This window comes from Sphaeramia orbicularis, chromosome 5 (genome assembly GCF_902148855.1).
Source record: "Sphaeramia orbicularis chromosome 5, fSphaOr1.1, whole genome shotgun sequence".
Classification (NCBI taxonomy): Eukaryota; Metazoa; Chordata; class Actinopteri; order Kurtiformes; family Apogonidae; genus Sphaeramia; species Sphaeramia orbicularis.
This window is the reverse complement of record NC_043961.1, coordinates 16,974,658-16,992,302: the sequence shown is the minus strand read 5'-3', so window position 1 is coordinate 16,992,302 and position 17,645 is coordinate 16,974,658. Positions and strand designations below refer to the sequence as shown.

General features: G+C 37.0%; 1 protein-coding gene across 1 annotated transcript; it reads right to left on the bottom strand.

Moving 5' to 3' along the window:
• Window positions 1-2,320: 2,320 nt before the first annotated feature.
• LOC115419506 (deleted in malignant brain tumors 1 protein-like) lies at window positions 2,321-17,304 on the bottom strand. The gene is made up of 14 exons (XM_030134321.1): window positions 17,244-17,304; window positions 16,715-17,029; window positions 14,334-14,648; window positions 11,944-12,258; window positions 10,572-10,886; window positions 9,826-10,176; window positions 9,080-9,430; window positions 7,949-8,299; window positions 6,550-6,758; window positions 5,632-5,780; window positions 5,296-5,538; window positions 3,743-3,902; window positions 2,818-2,893; window positions 2,321-2,717 (listed from the first exon to the last, which is right to left on the bottom strand). The coding sequence occupies exons 1-14, from the start codon at window positions 17,302-17,304 to the stop codon at window positions 2,707-2,709; spliced, it is 3,222 nt and encodes a 1,073-aa protein (XP_029990181.1). The 3' UTR covers window positions 2,321-2,706.
• Between the last annotated feature and the right edge of the window lie 341 nt (window positions 17,305-17,645).

Genomic DNA, 17,645 nt, shown 5'->3' with positions numbered 1-17,645 from the left:
CATTTTGTAATCTCACAAATGTAAATTAAACTCACAATGTGCAAATGTTAAACTATTTTATAACTAAAAAACAAAACAAAACAAAACAAAAAACTGAACTGTGTTTAGCCTGGTATATATGTATATATCCAGCTTGAACAGATGTTCTGGTGTTTGTTGATTTGTTGGAGGGTTTGTGGTTTCTGTTTTTTATTTTATTTTATTTTATTTTACACAGACTCAGGTTCATGCTGCATTTAGAAACTGGTCATAAATTAAGATATTTAAGTTTTTGGTTTTTTAATGAATATTCTCTTCTCATCTCTGCTCACATTTCTAAATAATATTTTTTAGGTTGAGAATTGATACACATGACCACTAGAGGGAGCAGTGAGTCACTCTGTCAGTCTCCTGTAGTGAGGAAATCTAAGATTGTTGTTGTTTTCTCCACTGGACTCAGCTGTAAATGCAAAGAATGGAGTTTGATGGTGAAATGTCAGCGTTTCTTCTACATGAGTGAGTTTTATTCTGAGGCTTATGAAGGTGTAAAGTTATAATGGGATATTCTTATCTTTGCTAAGTTGCCATGTGTTCATCCACAGTTCAGACTAAACTGTGACAGTTCTGACCTTGTTTGTCAGATTCAAACAGATCTTTAGTTCAGATATTGACAACACAAACCCAACAGAAAACAGGAGGTGACAGATGAGTGGAAACAATGAGCTTTATACTTGTTTCAATGACTGATACAGTCTGAGGATACATGGTTGATTCATTGGTGGTTTTGGAAGTATTGTTTTAGTACCAGACTGTCCCCTGCTGGTGAGAGTCTGGAACATCAACACTATCGAGCTACTTGAATGAAAGATAAAATGTATGATCTGTAGGGACTTCACAACTCTGACTCCATAATGACTACATTTAAATGATGAAATATATTATATTCTGTCCAGATTCATACAATTATTTTCTTTTTATCATGATATATCAGGTTTTGTCCACATTTTATATTGTAAATTTAGCAAAAATTTGATAGTCCACTATAACTCTATCTTACTTGTTTATTTTATTTTTTACTGCATGCTTCTTACCTACCCCATGTTCTATGTATGCACCAAACCACTGAAGGGTCCGATCAAGCAAAATTGAACATCAACATGAAAAAGTAAATTTGCAAACATCATTTATGGTGGGCTCATTTTTAAGCTAAAGATCTATATTTTGTGGAACTGTTATCCTTTTTTAAAACACCACTGGTAGAAAAAAAAGTTACAACTGATTTTATTGATAATACTTTTTACACCATAGCCATAGCTCAAATTTGATGCTAAAATTATATCTAAAAAAATGTGAAAATGTATTCATTCTGCTGATTATATAGATAATTGTTAAGTTTCAAGTATTAGATTTTCCTTATTTTGTGAATATTGTGGATATTTATGAGTTTGAACATTTGTGAGTTGCTTGAAATGCCCTGTCAACGTGTCACCGTACAAATACCAATTTTAAATTTTCAAGTTACTTATAATTCAGATACTTGAGTGAAACTTTCAGAAATTAATGATCTTTTGATATATTTTGGGTGTTGCATACAGTAGTAAAAAGTCATCCACGTGTTACCACATTCTTATGTCAATAAAACAGAGACTTTTAACTCAAAAATGTATTTTCAGCATAGTTGAACATAATATCTAAAAGGTTTTGTCCTACTTGATATCAATTTCTTTTGAGAACTTCATGTTTTGAATGTTTGTGTAAAGCTTAAAAAATTAATGTCCATTTCCAGTCCACGTGTTAGAGCAGTAATTTGACATTTTTCAACAAAAAAAATTTCTCTCTCCAAATTTTGTTATACAGAATGTTAAAGTGCTTATAAATACCTATTCAAATATGTATAATACATGCATATAAATTACTCTGCTTACATGACAGAGACTGCTGAACACCAAATGTGTCCATGTGTTACCGCTTGATCGGACCCTGAAGCAATTCCTAGTAATGTGAACCCAGTTTACTTACATGGCAATAAACATGATTCTGATTCTGATCCAGTTATATATTTTGATGTATTATTGGCTTTGATTGCACCCTCAGTCTAACTGCATTAAACACTTTAACTGACAAAGTTAGGTGAAGTAAAAATGCACCAAAATGCGTTTTAAATGTAATTTAAAAAAATTTTTTTCTGAGGCTGGGAAATTTTGTATATTTCCGTGTTTGCTCTGCCATTTTAAAGCATGAAAAGATTCCTGTGTAACTTAAACAGACAAGAGGTTTTCTGTTGTATAAAGCAGGTGGTTGGTCATAAAATAAACAGGATAAATAATATACTTCAACAAACTTGCTTTTCATTGCTGCTTTTATTGATTTTTATTCAAAATACAGTCTAAGAAACAGTTGATGATGGATAAATTGCATTAATATGAGTAGGATTAAAAAGTTTCAAATCAATTTCCCATATTGTTTTTGAAAAAAAATTACATAAATCCCACACATCATTGTATCACAGTGAAAACATACAGACTATCAGCATTAGTATTTCAGACTGAGATAAACACTAGAGGTTCCCTATACAGTGAATATTACACATCTTTACTATTATCCTTCAGAGACTGGAATGTTAATCTATAAAATCATGTAAAAAGATTAAAAAAAAAAAAAAAAAAAATCTTTCATCTTCCAAAACAGTCATCCAACAGGTCATTTGTCAGTCATCATCGTTGTTTCTTACTTTTCCCCTGAAAATGAAGACATGTGAAGTAATAATGTGTCTTAAGTTAAATATGCAGCTTTATAAACTGTGTGCTTTGGTTTATACAGTGAAATACATTTACTTACAGCGCACTGGTCCAACAGTGACAGGGTCAAGCAGAGCCGGGTTGTGAACAGAGCGTCGTACTCTCCTTGTGCAAGTCTACGTGATGAAAAGGTGGCAAAAAAATACATGTTATAATTTATGTTTGGTTATGCAGCATTGAAGAGGGAATGATTTCACTGTGCGAAGATTGTATCCCACTGGTGATAAAGGAGACGGACGGACGGACGGACGGACGGACGGACGGACGGATAGATAGATAGATAGATAGATAGATAGATAGATAGATAGATAGATAGATAGATAGATAGATAGATAGATAGATAGATAGATAGATAGATAGATTTACTTTATTAATCCCCAAGGGGAAATTCAAAATACAAACTGCAGTTAAATCAACAATATAATAGGAATGGACTTAACATTTGATTTTATTGTGAATTACTTGGGTAACCTACCACACAAGATGAGGAAATCTGATCGATTTCTTTTGTTAATATTATTAGAAGGGGAAAAAAAAGCCATAACTCGAAAATGGTTGTGCGAGGATCCTCCAATACTTATGGGCTGGACACATGTTCTGAATGAAATTTATGACATGGAAAGGCTGACCTTCTCATTAAGACTAACTACTGACAAATGTAAAAAAACAAAAAATATTGGGAAAAATGGAATGTGTATGTTAACCAAAGAAATCCTTGAACCTGTATGATCTTAAACTTATATATGCTTTTTTTGACTTTTTTTGGGGGCGAATTTGTCCTGAACCTGTCTATATTTTATTTGTCTAAAGGGTGAACCTAGATGTTCTAACCGTTGTGGTCTGTTTTTTTGTTCTTTTTGTTTATTTGTTTATTCTGTATACTGTAAAATTTGGAGATAAAAATAAAGTATAAGAAAAAAAAAGAAGAAGAGGGATTGATTTCATGAGGGGAGGTTGAAACTCACTGGAACACAGCTGATGGCTCTCCTGTCACACAGGCTCAGTCTACAGTGAACGTAGACCAGGTCATTGTTGCTCTCAAGAGGGAACAGCAGGGCAGAAAACCGGGCAGTATGGGAGACACCGTTCTCCATCACAGTTATGTGTCGAGGGTCGGTCGCACACCTGGAAAACACAGTCAGGTAAGGCTGTTAAAACACCACTTTCACCACTTTTTTTCCTGTTACGGTGTTTATTTCCTGCCTAGACTTAACTCATAAAGATCCAAACATCCACCGTCGACGAAAACCTTCCACTGATGTAAATGTTTAATACCTGTTGATCCAATAATCCTTTCAATACATTGGTGTAAAATACAGTTTGTTATCTTTTCATGGTCATCAGATATGACCCAGAGGACGCTCAGAAGCAAGTATGTGAACACGTTGAATTCAGGTGTTTCTTTTCTGACAGGTGTCTGGGATGTCATAAATGTTATAATATAGTTTTATATTGGGATAAATATCATTGCATTGGTTAGTTTGGTTTAAATCTTCTTTGCTTCTTTGGTTCTTTGCTTCCAAAATGCACCAGAGATGGTTTTTACTTAATTTATCTCAACATTGATTTTTTTTTTTTTTAAATCTATGACTATGATTTCAAATGTTCTACCTCTAAATGTCGAAAATATTTTTTAATATATAAATTATTTTCTACCACAACTAACCATCTACTTTCTTCACATCTCACTGAGGAAGAAAAATCTCCCATTAAACTTTAAGGAAATATTGATGTTTATAAATTCTATGGACAAAAATACTGGGACACAATATGTGAGCTGTAAGATGTCCTGTTCATGATAATTTGACATGTAGACATTATTAATAATCAATATGATATTTATCCCAATATAAAACTATATTATGACATTTGTCATTATTGTTTTATATCCCAGACCCCTGTTAGAAAAGAAACACCTGAATTCAACATGTCCACATACTTTTGTCCATATAGTGCAGGGGTGTCAAACTCAGGTCTTCGAGGGCTGGTATCCTGCATGTTTTAGATATTTCCCTCTTCCATCACACCTGGAAGCTATTACATCGTTATCAGGCTTTTGCAGAGCATGATGATGAGCTGATCATTAATTGAACCAGGTGTGGCTGGAAGAGGGAAACATCTAAAACATGCAGGATACCGGCCCTGGAGGACCAGAGTTTGACACCTGTGATATAGTGTATGACTTACGCAATGATGCTATGAGGCTAACGATATTCAGGTCTGTAGACTTTAACACATGAGTCTGATGGCATTGCATTTGAATTATCATGTGAAGAACCATGCAAAAAAAAAAAAATGATTTAATCAAAAAAATCTGACTTGAGCACCAAGACCTGCATTGTGAATTTAGCATTATTGTAGACAGGGCTTAAGATGAGCTGAATTTGTTTCTGCTGTATGTGTTTTGTATCTGTTAGGTAGTTCTTTTTTTATTTGCAAAACAAAATGCATTAGCTTGTTAATTGTTTTGGCCCGAATTTAGCTCCATACAAAGTTTAAGTATTAAAAGGGCACATACCTGGAGGTGATGAGATCATATCGGCTGGGGTCATCAGGATTTGGGGAGTGTGAGGTATAACAGTTCTCCAGAACAAGTGCGAAGCTGGGATCAGTCTCGTCCACAGACACTCCCACAAAAAGGGGGGAACCCACCCGCAGCGTGACCTGACCGGGTGGGAACGAGTTCACAAAGGTGGAGTTTTCAAACAGGACCATAGTGCCTGTGGGTTGAGAACCACTTCCTACAACACCACCTTCATTACTGGAAAAGATGACAAATGGCATCACATGTTACATGAAATACCATAGCAGTGACAAGGAAACTGGACATGAGCAGAACCAGTGAACTACTCACAGCTGGAGTCTGGGCACAGAGATCAAGGTGGTGTTGGTGGTCAAGGGATACGTACAGGAGAAGGGGATGATCTCAGGTGTAACAAAGGAATCAAGGTTTTCAGGATACAGAAACAAAGTGTTCAAGTAGGTGGCATGGCTGCTGTTTGTCTGAAAGTAAAAGGATAAAAATCATTAGTCAACTGAATAAGCAATTTATCTATACTTTGCATATAAAGTAGGGCATTAATAATAAAAAAATCAACTTTCTTTGTCCCCCTCTGACTGATGATTTGACCTGTCTTTCAGTGAATGTAGTAAAAGTATCAAATAAAAATGAATCCAGCCACTTTATACACAAATAAAATAGATATTACAACAAAGACACACATGAAAAAGTGAAAAGATAAATGAGGAGAGATTTGTATCAGTGATCATCCTAAAAAGTATTATTTAGAAATGTGAAGAGAATATTCATTAATAAAAAACCCCCCTCAAAAATCTTAATATATCTGTTAAAAATATCTGTTCAAGGTGTATATATACACACACACACACACACATATATATATATATATATATATATATATATATATATATATATATATATATATACACACCTGGTTGAATACTTTTTTTTTTACAGTTATAACATATTTTTGCACATTCTGGGTTGAAATACACATTTGTGAGATTACAAAACACACATGTAAATGTCAGAACCACATTCTTTTTGAGTCATGGAATGAAATTTCATTCTAGTGTACTGTTTATTTTTGTGATTGATCTGTCTGTCTGTCTGTCTGTTTGTCTGTCTATCTATCTATCTATCTATCTATCTATCTGTCCGTCCATCCGTCCGTCCATCCGTCCGTCCGTCCATCATAAAAAGGTCACAGAGAATGTAGAGAATAGACTAAATAAACTGAATGAATCTTACCCTCAGCACATTTCCACAGGATGCTGCCTGGCGGGGTAAAAGGTAGCACACCTGGTGTTGAGTCTCTCGGTGTGTGGAACACTGGGGCACAGCCAGGTGAGCGTTACGTGGATTCAGACCAAGTAAAGCCAGGGTGGCCAGAGGCACACAAATTTCGATTTCATCACGAGAGCAAACCACCACAGAAACTTCGATCAGAGTTTCAGGTTCTAAAGTAATAAAGTAATAGACGAAGGATGGTTAGATGTCGCATGGAATACCAGTATTCAGTAAATATTCCAATATACAGGGTGGGGAAGCAAAATTTACAATGAACATTTAATTGTTTTTTCTCAGCAGGCACTACGTCAATTGTTTTGAAACCAAACATATATTGATGTCATAATCATACCTAACACTATTATCCATACCTTTTCACAAACTTTTGCCCATATGAGTAATCAGGAAAGCAAACGTCAAAGAGTGTGTGATTTGCTGAATGCACTCGTCACACCAAAGGAGATTTCAAAAATAGTTGGAGTGTCCATAAAGACTGTTTATAATGGAAAGAAGAGAATGACTATGAGCAAAACTATTACGAGAAAGTCTGGAAGATACTATTAAAGAAGAATGGGAGAAGTTGTCACCCGAATATTTGAGGAACACTTGCGCAACTTTCAGGAAGCGTGTGAAGGCAGTTATTGAGAAAGAAGGAGGACACATAGAATAAAAACATTTTCTATTATGTCAATTTTCTTGTGGCAAATAAATTCTCATGACTTTCAATAAACTAATTGGTCATACACTGTCTTTCAATCCCTGCCTCAAAATATTGTAAATTTTGCTTCCCCACCCTGTACATTTGCCTGTAAGAGTTTCTATGTTTGCATGTATTTGTGGCTGCCAGAGTGGATACCAACAGACCCTGAAACAGACATGACACAGGCAGAGTGTTTCACAAAAATAACCGCTGTTGCAAAATCACTCACGATTTAGGGCAGGTTCCGCATGTAACGTGAATGAGACTGCCATGCTTACAGCATGAATTGTCCTTTGTGTATGCAAATTAATACTGACCAAACAATAACTCAAATTATGAATTAAGAAAGAGCTGCAGGATCTTAAACTGACCACAAAGAACATTTGAAAGATAAACAGTATCACAGTGCTTCAGTTACAGCTTCAGAGTTTGTGATGTCTTTTATGTATTGTGATTGTCTCTCTCAACTCACCACATATTTTTTATTAGTAAGTTTTTATTTTTATCAATTACTAAAAATTCCAGGTGGCCCCATTTAAATTCCAGGCGACCCCACATGGGTTCCCGCCCCCAAGGTTGAAATACACTGCTTTAAGTGTTTATACATTCAAGTAAACTCTGTGCTAACCACAATATCCTTACAGATAATAAAATAATTACCTTCACAGACAACCCCAGCATCTTCATAATGTCCACAGTTGTGATTGCCCAGCCCATTATGTGGACACTGTAGTAGTGCTGTCTCATTTCCTGTACAGTGAACATTGTCCAACCAGATTGGCCCGTCACCCTGTCCATGATGTGCAAAACGTGGTGCAGACACAGCACTGCCACAGCCCAACTGATGACAGACCACCTGAGCATCTGTTATATCCCAGAAGTCGTCACACACTGTCCCCCACTGGCCGGCGTGGTACACCTCCACTCTGCCGGAGCAGCTGCTGTTAGAGTCAGCCAGTCTCAGGCGGCTGCTCGGTTCTGTTGGAGTGGGTGTGGGTGGATGGATTGCACCTGGTTGTGATTAAAATGACAGTAATCTATTTGAAGCCTCACGGCAAATTCAAGTCATTAAACATTTAGATATTAAAGTGTACCTGTAATGACCCTATATATTGTAGGGACCCTGGAGGTATATTGCTGTTGTAATGTTTTCCTGTTGTACTACTGTTCAGGAGTTATGTGGTTACTGTTAGTTTAACCCTGTAAACATGGCAGGGTCATGTTGATAGCCAGTGTGTCAATGTCCAATGAAGACTGTACTTTTTAAGGAGAATCAGAGTGTATGGTGTCAAAAAAATGAGAATTTCTTGCAAAGAGAATATCCATATGGCATAAAACAAAAACGTTTATAGATTTTCAATAATAATAATGGATTTGATTTTATATAGCGCTTTTCTATGAACGCATACTCAAAGTGCGTACAGAGAGTCCATTATTCATTCACTCTCACATTCTCCCTCTGGTGGTGGTAAACTACAGTTGTAGCCACAGCTGCCCTGGGGCAGACTGATGGAAGTGTGACTGCCAGTTTGCGCCTACGGCCCCTCCGATCACAACCAAACATTCACACACATTCATACACCAGTGTGAGTAGCAGCACTGGAGGCAAGGAGGGTGAAGTGTCTTGCTCAAGGACACAACAGCACATGGACAGAGCAGGATTCGAACTGCCAACCCTTCGGTTATTGGACAACCTGCTCTACCATCTGAGCCATGGCCACCCCCAATGAGATCATAGGTCAGGTTGTTATGTATTTGCATTGTCAACCTATGGAGAAATAAAGCTTTTACCTTCACAAATGACACCGGCGTCTTCATGATGTCCACAGTCGTGATTGCCCAGCCCATTATGTGGACACTGCAGTAGTGCTGTCTCAGATCCTGTACAGTGAACATTGTCCAACCAGATTGGCCCGTCACCCTGTCCATGATGTGCATAACGTGGTGCAGACACAGCACTGCCACAGCCCAACTGATGACAGACCACATGAGCATCTGTTATACCCCAGAAGTCGTCACACACTGTCCCCCACTGGCCAGCGTGGTACACCTCCACTCTGCCGGAGCAGTTGCTGTTAGAGTCAGCCAGTCTCAGGCGGCTGCTCGGTTCTGTTGGAGTGGGTGTGGGTGGATGGATTGCACCTGGTTGTGGTAAAAATGACAGAAATTTATTTGAAGCCCCATGGCAAATTCAAGTCATTAAACATTTAGATATTAAAGTGTACCTGTAATGACCCTATATACTGTAGCGACCCTGGAGGTATATTGCTGTTGTAATGTTTTCCTGTTGTACTACTGTTCAGGAGTTATGTGGTTACTGTTAGTTTAACCCTGTAAACATGGCAGGGTCATGTTGATAGCCAGTGTGTCAACGTTCAATAAAGACTGTACTTTTTAAGGAGAATCAGAGTGTATGGTGTAAAAAATTGAGAATTTCTTGCAAAGAGAATATCCATATGGCATAAAAAAAAACTTTTATAGATTTTCAGGTTATTATGTATTTGCATTGTCAACCTATAGAGAAATAAAGCTTTTACCTTCACAAATGACACCGGCGTCTTCCAGATGTACACAGTCATGATTGCCCAGCCCATTATGTGGACACTGCAGCAGCGCTGTCTCATTCCCTGTACAGTGAACATTGTCCAACCAGATTGGCCCGTCACCCTGTCCATGATGTGCATAACGTGGTGCAGACACAGCACTGCCACAGCCCAACTGATGACAGACCACATGAGCATCTGTTATATCCCAGAAGTCGTCACACACTGTCCCCCACTGGCCGTCGTGGTACACCTCCACTCTGCCGGAGCAGTTGCTGTTAGAGTCAGCCAGTCTCAGGCGGCTGCTCGGTTCTGTTGGAGTGGGTGTGGGTGGATGGATTGCACCTGGTTGTGATTAAAATGACAGAAATCTATTTGAAGCCCCACAGCAAATTCAAGTCATTAAACATTTAGATATTAAAGTGTACCTGTAATGACCCTATATACTGTAGCGACCCTGGAGGTATCTTGCTGCTGTAATGTTTTCCTGTTGTACTACTGTTCAGGAGTTATGTGGTTACTGTTAGTTTAACCCTGTAAACATGGCAGGGTCATGTTGATAGCCAGTGTGTCAATGTCCAATAAAGACTGTACTTTTTAAGGAGAATCAGAGTGTATGGTGTCACAAAAAATGAGAATTTCTTGCAAAGAGAATATCCATATGGCATAAAAAAACTTTTGTAGATTTTCAGGTTATTATGCATTTGCATTGTCAACCTATAGAGAAATAAAGTTTTTACCTTCACAAATGACACCGGCGTCTTCATGATGTCCACAGTTGTGAAAGCCCAGCCCATTATGTGGACACTGCAGTAGTGCTGTCTCAGATCCTGTGCAGTGAACATCGTCCAACCAGATTGGCCCGTCACCCTGTCCATGATGTGCATAATGTGGTGCAGACACAGCACTGCCACAGCCCAACTGATGACAGACCACATGAGCATCTGTTATATCCCAGAAGTCATCACACACTGTCCCCCACTGGCCGTCGTGGTACACCTCCACTCTGCCGGAGCAGCTGCTGTTAGAGTCAACCAGTCTCACTGGACGAGGAACTATGGATTGAAATGAAAAAGTCACAAAATTAGGTGCAAATAGACTCATGACAAATTAATATTGTAAAGTAAAACAGACAAAATCCAAAAGTGGTTTGAAAGATAAAACTGACCTTAATAGAACATTTTGGATCTAAACATCATCAAAACCCTATTGTTCTTGACTGTGTTGTATTATATCTCATTTTCTTACTATTATTCATTGAATAAAACCAGTTGTTGAGACTAAACCAAAGGGGGTGCAAAAGTAAAAAGAAATAATACAACATGGAATTTTTTTCTCCAATATGTAAACCACAAGGGGATGCTCATATAAATGTGATTGGATTTTATCAAATAAGTCATCAACCACCCATTCAACATTAAAATGTTAAATGAACATGTTCTTCCAGTTGAGGTGTAACTGCTGACATAAACCACACCCACTTATGCACTTATACAAAACGTGCTTTTTCAAACTAATCTGTGGAATTATGATTAAAATGATGAACATGGTGTAAAATTAGAAAAAGATTAGATAATAATGAGAATTTAGTACGAAGATTTTATACATAAGTACAAATAAGTCATTGGTGCTGTAAAGCTTTTCTTCCATTTCACAATAATTATAGCAATTTTTTTAATTTATTCATACAGTACATGGTTCTGAGAGCCATGATGCCCATTTGGATCATCTTCACACTCGTGTTTTCAGTTTAGTTCACTTTTACTTCACTAGTTTGAACAGTTGGCTCAAAGCTGAGACACTAGATCACTCACTGGGTTTTCTTTCTTTTTTTTCTATACATTGTTTTGTTGATTATCTGACAGTGTATCACACACCGAAATGCTTTATATGCCATTTGTTATATTATTTTATAAAATACACCAACTCCATTCTTTGATGTTTACCTTAACATACTTGACAAAAAGGATAAGGTCTTTATTACATTTTTGTGTTGTAATTGAACCGTTGTTAGTCACTGAGTCAGAGCATAACTGATAAAATAAAGAGAATTTCTGGCAAAGTGGATATCCATACGCGCCATCAAAAAAACTTAATAAATCAAGTTTTTACCTTCACAGACAACCCCAGCATCTTCAAGATGTGCACAGTTGTGGGATCCAAATCCATTGTGTGAACACTCCAGTAGCGATGCCTCATGTCCTGAACAATGAACATTGTCCAACCAGATTTGTCCATTACCTTCTCCAAAATGTGCATAACCTGGTGCAGATGCAGCACTGCCACAGCCCAACTGATGACAGACCACCTGAGCATCTGTTATATCCCAGTAGTCATCACACACCGTCCCCCACTGGCCACCGTAGTACACCTCCACTCTGCCGGAGCAACTGCTGTTATTGTCAACCAGTCTCACTGGACGAGGAACTACGGATTGAAATAAGAACGTCAAAAAATTAGGTGCAAATAGGACTGTCACAAATGAACAGTGCAAATTAAACCAGACAAACTATTGTAATTGTTATTCTTATATGTTTATTTGAGTATTAAAGGCTTTTTATTGTCTTCATAAAAAGTTGGTTTTAAAGGTAAAAATGACCTTAATAAAACCATAATAAAACAAAAACAAAGCCAAAATCTAGAGTTCTCATCATTTATATGTTATTATGATCCTGACCCACTTGAGATTAAATTATTCTGCATGTGGAACCTCAACTAAAATGAGTTTAACATCCTTTACTGTTAATGTCTTGGTGTAATTTTTGCATTTCACAAATTCATCCCACGGGCTGGCTTTGGCCCACAAGCCTTATGTGTGACACCCCTGCTCTATACAAATGACTGTATAAACTCACATACAGGAAATGAAACCTTCAGATTCTCAGATGATACAGCTGTTCAGGGCTTGTGTCACAAAGACATAGATCCATCATTCGACCACACTGGGTATGGTTGCATGATGTTTTTTTTTAAATCCGATTTATTTTTCCAGAAGAAATTAATCTGGAACTAAAATATTTTCTCTTCTGTTTACATGGAAATGTTAAACCCGAATAAAGGTTTACATGAGAAATGTTTATTCAGTTCTCACAGCCATTCTGTTAGCTTGGCTTAGCATAGTCACTGCATTTCCATGGTCACACGTAACCAGTTTTTTTTAAAGGTGATTTGTAGTCTTTAGTTAGTGATTTTGTGAAATCCAATTCTCCCTAATTGTTTCTTTAAATCTGTGACTTACTGCACTCATACAACCTTGGGACTGTTGTGTTGACGGAAGTTGGAAAATCTTTTTGTTGGAAAGGATGCATGTGCTAAATTAGCTTTGTTTTACCGTTTTAGCTTTGCATTAGTTTTTATTTCCCAAGATTATATTGGCGCAGTAAGTCACATCGCCATGATTTGAGCCTCAATTTGTGATCATATTGACCCCACCGGACAAAAGTAATGATTAGGGAGAATTGAATTTCACAAAATCACTCATAAAATACAACAAATCACCTATAAAAGCCTGGCTACATCTGACCATAGGAATGAAGCGATTATGCTAAACTAGGCTAAGCTAAGCTAACGGAAGGGCTGCGAGAACAAGGCAGTTGGTGCACTGCAGTGCAAACTGATCTGCCCACTTATCAAACTCATTAGTGCATGACGAATGAATCAATAAAAAACAAGTGGTGAACTATTCCTTCAGGGTTTTAGAGGCTGGTAGATCCCATCAGAATAGCCCACTGGAATGGTTTGGGTTGACTAGACTGCATTGCATATTCTTCCGCCAGCGCAGAATGTGTGCGTCATCACAACAGGACAAGACAACGAGCATGCGCAGAATGGCAGGAATAAAGTCCAAACGGAATAAAGGGTTTACATGTCCGAGGAATAATTTAGCCCGGATTCTAAAGTGGATTAAACCAGTGACTTTAATCGGGTTTAAATTTAATCCGAACTTTTCTTTTTCAACTGGAATAAGGTGTTTACATGGGCATCTTAAATAGGATCTAACCTTTAATCAGTTTAAACCAGGAATAAAAGTTGTCATGTAAACATACAGACTGAGATAAAGGAACTTTGTTCAGTGTATGATGGTAACAAACTGGTTTTAAATGTCACAGAAACAGAGGAGATGGTCTTTTTTATTTATTGCTCTGGCCTCCAGAGCCAATCGCATCCAAATTTAATTTTTAGATGTAAATCTGAAATTGACAAATAATGTCTGTCCATGTCTAACAGTTATTATTCATGATACTCAAAACAAACAAGTTTCTTCCTATAAGTGCCTAAACATTTACATAGATAACATTTTCACAGGCAGGATCATGTTGATAGCCAGTGTGTCAACATCCAATAAAGACTGTACTTTTTAAGGGGAATCAGAGTGTATGGTGTCAAAAAAATGAGAATTTTTTGCAAAGAGAATATCCATATGGCATAAAAAAAAAACTTTTATAGATTTTCAGTTTATTATGTATTTATATTGTCAAACTATAGAGAAATAAAGTTTTTACCTTCACAAATGACACCGGCATCTTCATGATGTCCACAGTTGTGAATGCCCAGCCCACTATGTGGACACTGCAGTAGTGCTGTCTCAGATCCTGTACAGTGAACATCGTCCAACCAGATTGGCCCGTCGCCCTGTCCGTGATGTGCATAAAGTGGTGCAGACACAGCACTGCCACAGCCCAACTGATGACAGACCACATGAGCATCTGTTATATCCCAGGAGTCGTCACACACTGTCCCCCACTGGCCGTCATGGAACACCTCCACTCTGCCGGAGCAGCTGCTGTCAGAGTCAACCAGTCTCACTGGACGAGGAACTATGGATTGAAATGAAAAAAACAAAAAACAAAAAAAACATACAAATAGGCTCATGGAAAATTAACATTATAAAGTAATGCAAACACATTTTTCTTTTCCTTATTCTTATATGTTTATTGGTGTATTAAAGGCTTCTTTCATTGTTTTCAGAAAAAGCTGGTTTGAAAGGTAAAAATGACTTTATTAAAACCTTAATAAAGGAAAAATAAATGTAAAAATGCATTATTATTATTATTATTATTATTATTATTATTATTATTATTAATTGTAGTAGTAGTAGTAGTAGTAGTAGTAGTAGTAGTAGTAGTGGTAGTAATAGTAGTGGTACTGGTAGTAGTAGTAATAGAACTGGTAGTAGTAGTAGTAGTAGTAGTAGTAGTAGTAGTAGTAGTAGTAGTAGTGGTAGTAGTACTGGTAGTAGTAGTAGTAGTAGTAGTAGTAGTAGTGGTAGTAGTGGTAGTAGCAGCAGCAGTAGTAGTAGTAGTAGTGGTAGTAGTAGTAGTAGTAGTGGTAGTAGTACTGGTAGTAGTAGTAGTAGTGGTAGTAGTAGTGGTAGTAGTAGTAGTAGTAGTGGTAGTAGTGGTAGTAGTAGTGGTAGTAGTGGTAGTAGCAGCAGCAGTAGTAGTAGTGGTAGTAGTAGTAGCAGTAGTAGTAGTAGTAGTGGTAGTAGTGGTAGTAGTGGTAGTAGCAGCAGCAGTAGTAGTAGTAGTAGTGGTAGTAGTAGTAGTAGTAGTGGTAGTAGTAGTGGTAGTAGTAGTAGTAGTAGTGGTAGTAGTAGTGGTAGTAGTAGTAGTGGTAGTAGTGGTAGTAGTAGTAGTAGTAGTGGTAGTAGTACTGGTAGTAGTAGTAGTAGTGGTAGTAGTAGTGGTAGTAGTAGTAGTAGTAGTGGTAGTAGTGGTAGTAGCAGCAGCAGTAGTAGTAGTGGTAGTAGTAGTAGTAGTAGTAGTAGTAGTAGTAGTTGTGGTGGTGGTAGTAGTAGTAGTACTAGTAGTAGTAGTAGTAGTAGTAGTAGTATTTTTGGGGGGAGTGGGGCAATTCATTATTAAAGGCTTCTATTGTTGTTTTCATTAAAAGTTGGTTTGAAAGCTAAAACTGACCTTAATGGGACATTTTGGGTCTAAACAGCATCAAAAACCCATTTTTTTTGACTGTGCTGTATTATTTTTCATCTTCTTGCTATTATACTTTGACTATTCACTGACTGTTCATTGTTGAGACTAAACCAAAGGTGGTGCAAAAGTGAAAGGAAATAATATGACATGTATTTTTTTTTTCTCCAATATGTAAAGCATATGGGGATGCACATATAAATATGATTGGATTTTATGAAATAAGTCATCAACCACACATTCAACATTAAAATGTTCAATGAACATGTTCTTCCAGTTGAGGCATAACTGCTGACATAGGCCACACCCACTTATGCACCTATGCAAAATGTACTTTTTCAAACTAATCTGTGGAATTATGATTGGAATGATAAACATGGTATAAAATTAGAAAAAGATTATGTGCATTTTGCACTTTTGTGACTTAAATGACTTTGATTTTTGCTGGTACTGGGACTAAAATGCAGTAATATAGTCAGATTAATGCCAAATGACATGAGAATTAAGTATGAAGATTTAATAAATATCAAAGACTCACACATGTGTTTTCAGTTTAGTTCAGTTTTACTTCACTAGATTGAACAGTTGATTCAAAGCTGAGATGCTACACTTATCACTCACTGGGTTTTCGTTTCTTTTTTTCTATACATTGCTTTATTGAGTATCTCAAAAACAGTACATTACTCATTGAAATGCTTTAGATGCCGTTTGTCTTATTATCATATGAAATACACCAACCCCAGTCTTGACAAACCTGACAAACAGGACCATGGCCTTTATTACATTTTTGTGTTGTAATTGAGCTGTTTTGAGTCACTGAGTCAGAATGTAACAGATAAAACAATGAAAATTTCTCTCAAAGAGGATATCCGTATGTGCCATGAAAGATATTTTTAGAAATTTTCAGCTCTGTTGTGTATTTGTATTTCCAATATAAAGACAAATAATGTTCTTACCTTCACAGATAACTCCAGCATCTTCATAATGTCCACAGTTGTGAGAGCCCAACCCATTATGTGGACACTCCAGTAGTGATGCCTCACGTCCTGAACAGCGAACATCGTCCAACAGGATTGGCCCATTGCCCTGTCCAAAATGTGCATAATGTGGTGCAGACACAGCACTGCCACAGCCCAACTGACGACAGACCACCTTAGCATCTATCAGGTCCCAGGAGTCATCACACACCGTCCCCCAATGACCATCATAGAAGATCTCCACTCTACCGGAGCAACTGCTATTATTGTCAACCAGCCTCACTGACCGAGCAGCTGTGGAAACCAAGACACTTCAACCATGAATCAATAATTACAACACTCAGGAAAAAAAGAAATCACCATGAAATGAGATTTTAATTTCACTGAATTTGATTCAACATTGGTGTTTTGTGTTAAAACTCAGATTACTGTGTTTTAATAGTGACTGTACAATGTATGTACCGTTGCCAATTTCAGAAAAGGTCATTTTACATGTCAGTGGTTTTACCTGCCCATCCAGTTAACGTCTGCAAGAGCAGGAACAACATCAAACCTGGAATCCCCCTCATTCTCAGCTGGGAAACAAGTCTGAAAAAGGCAAAAGACATACTTTAAAAACCCATTAAAGTGGATTTAAATGCAAACACAATCAATGCAAAACAATCAGATAAGATAAGATAAATTAAGATAAGATACAATGAGATAAATTAAGATAGGATAAGATAAGAGATAAGATAATATAAATTAGGAGGATAAGATAAGATAAATGAAGATAAGAGATAAGATAAGATAAATTAAGATAAGATACGAAAAAATTGAGATCAGATACTATAAGATAAACTAGGACAAGAGATAAGATATAAGACAAAATAAATTAAGATAAGACAAAATAAATTAAGATAAGATCAGA

Coding starts and splice junctions, on each gene's coding strand:
- LOC115419506 (XM_030134321.1), bottom strand. CDS start 17,304: ATGAGGGGGATTCCAGGTTTGATGTTGTTCCTGCTCTTGCAGACGTTA. Junction 17,030..17,243: donor GACGTTAACTGGATGGGCAG/GTAAAACCACTG, acceptor TGGTTTCCACAG/CTGCTCGGTCAGTGAGGCTG. Junction 3,903..5,295: donor TATGATCTCATCACCTCCAG/GTATGTGCCCTT, acceptor TGTGTTTTCCAG/GTGTGCGACCGACCCTCGAC.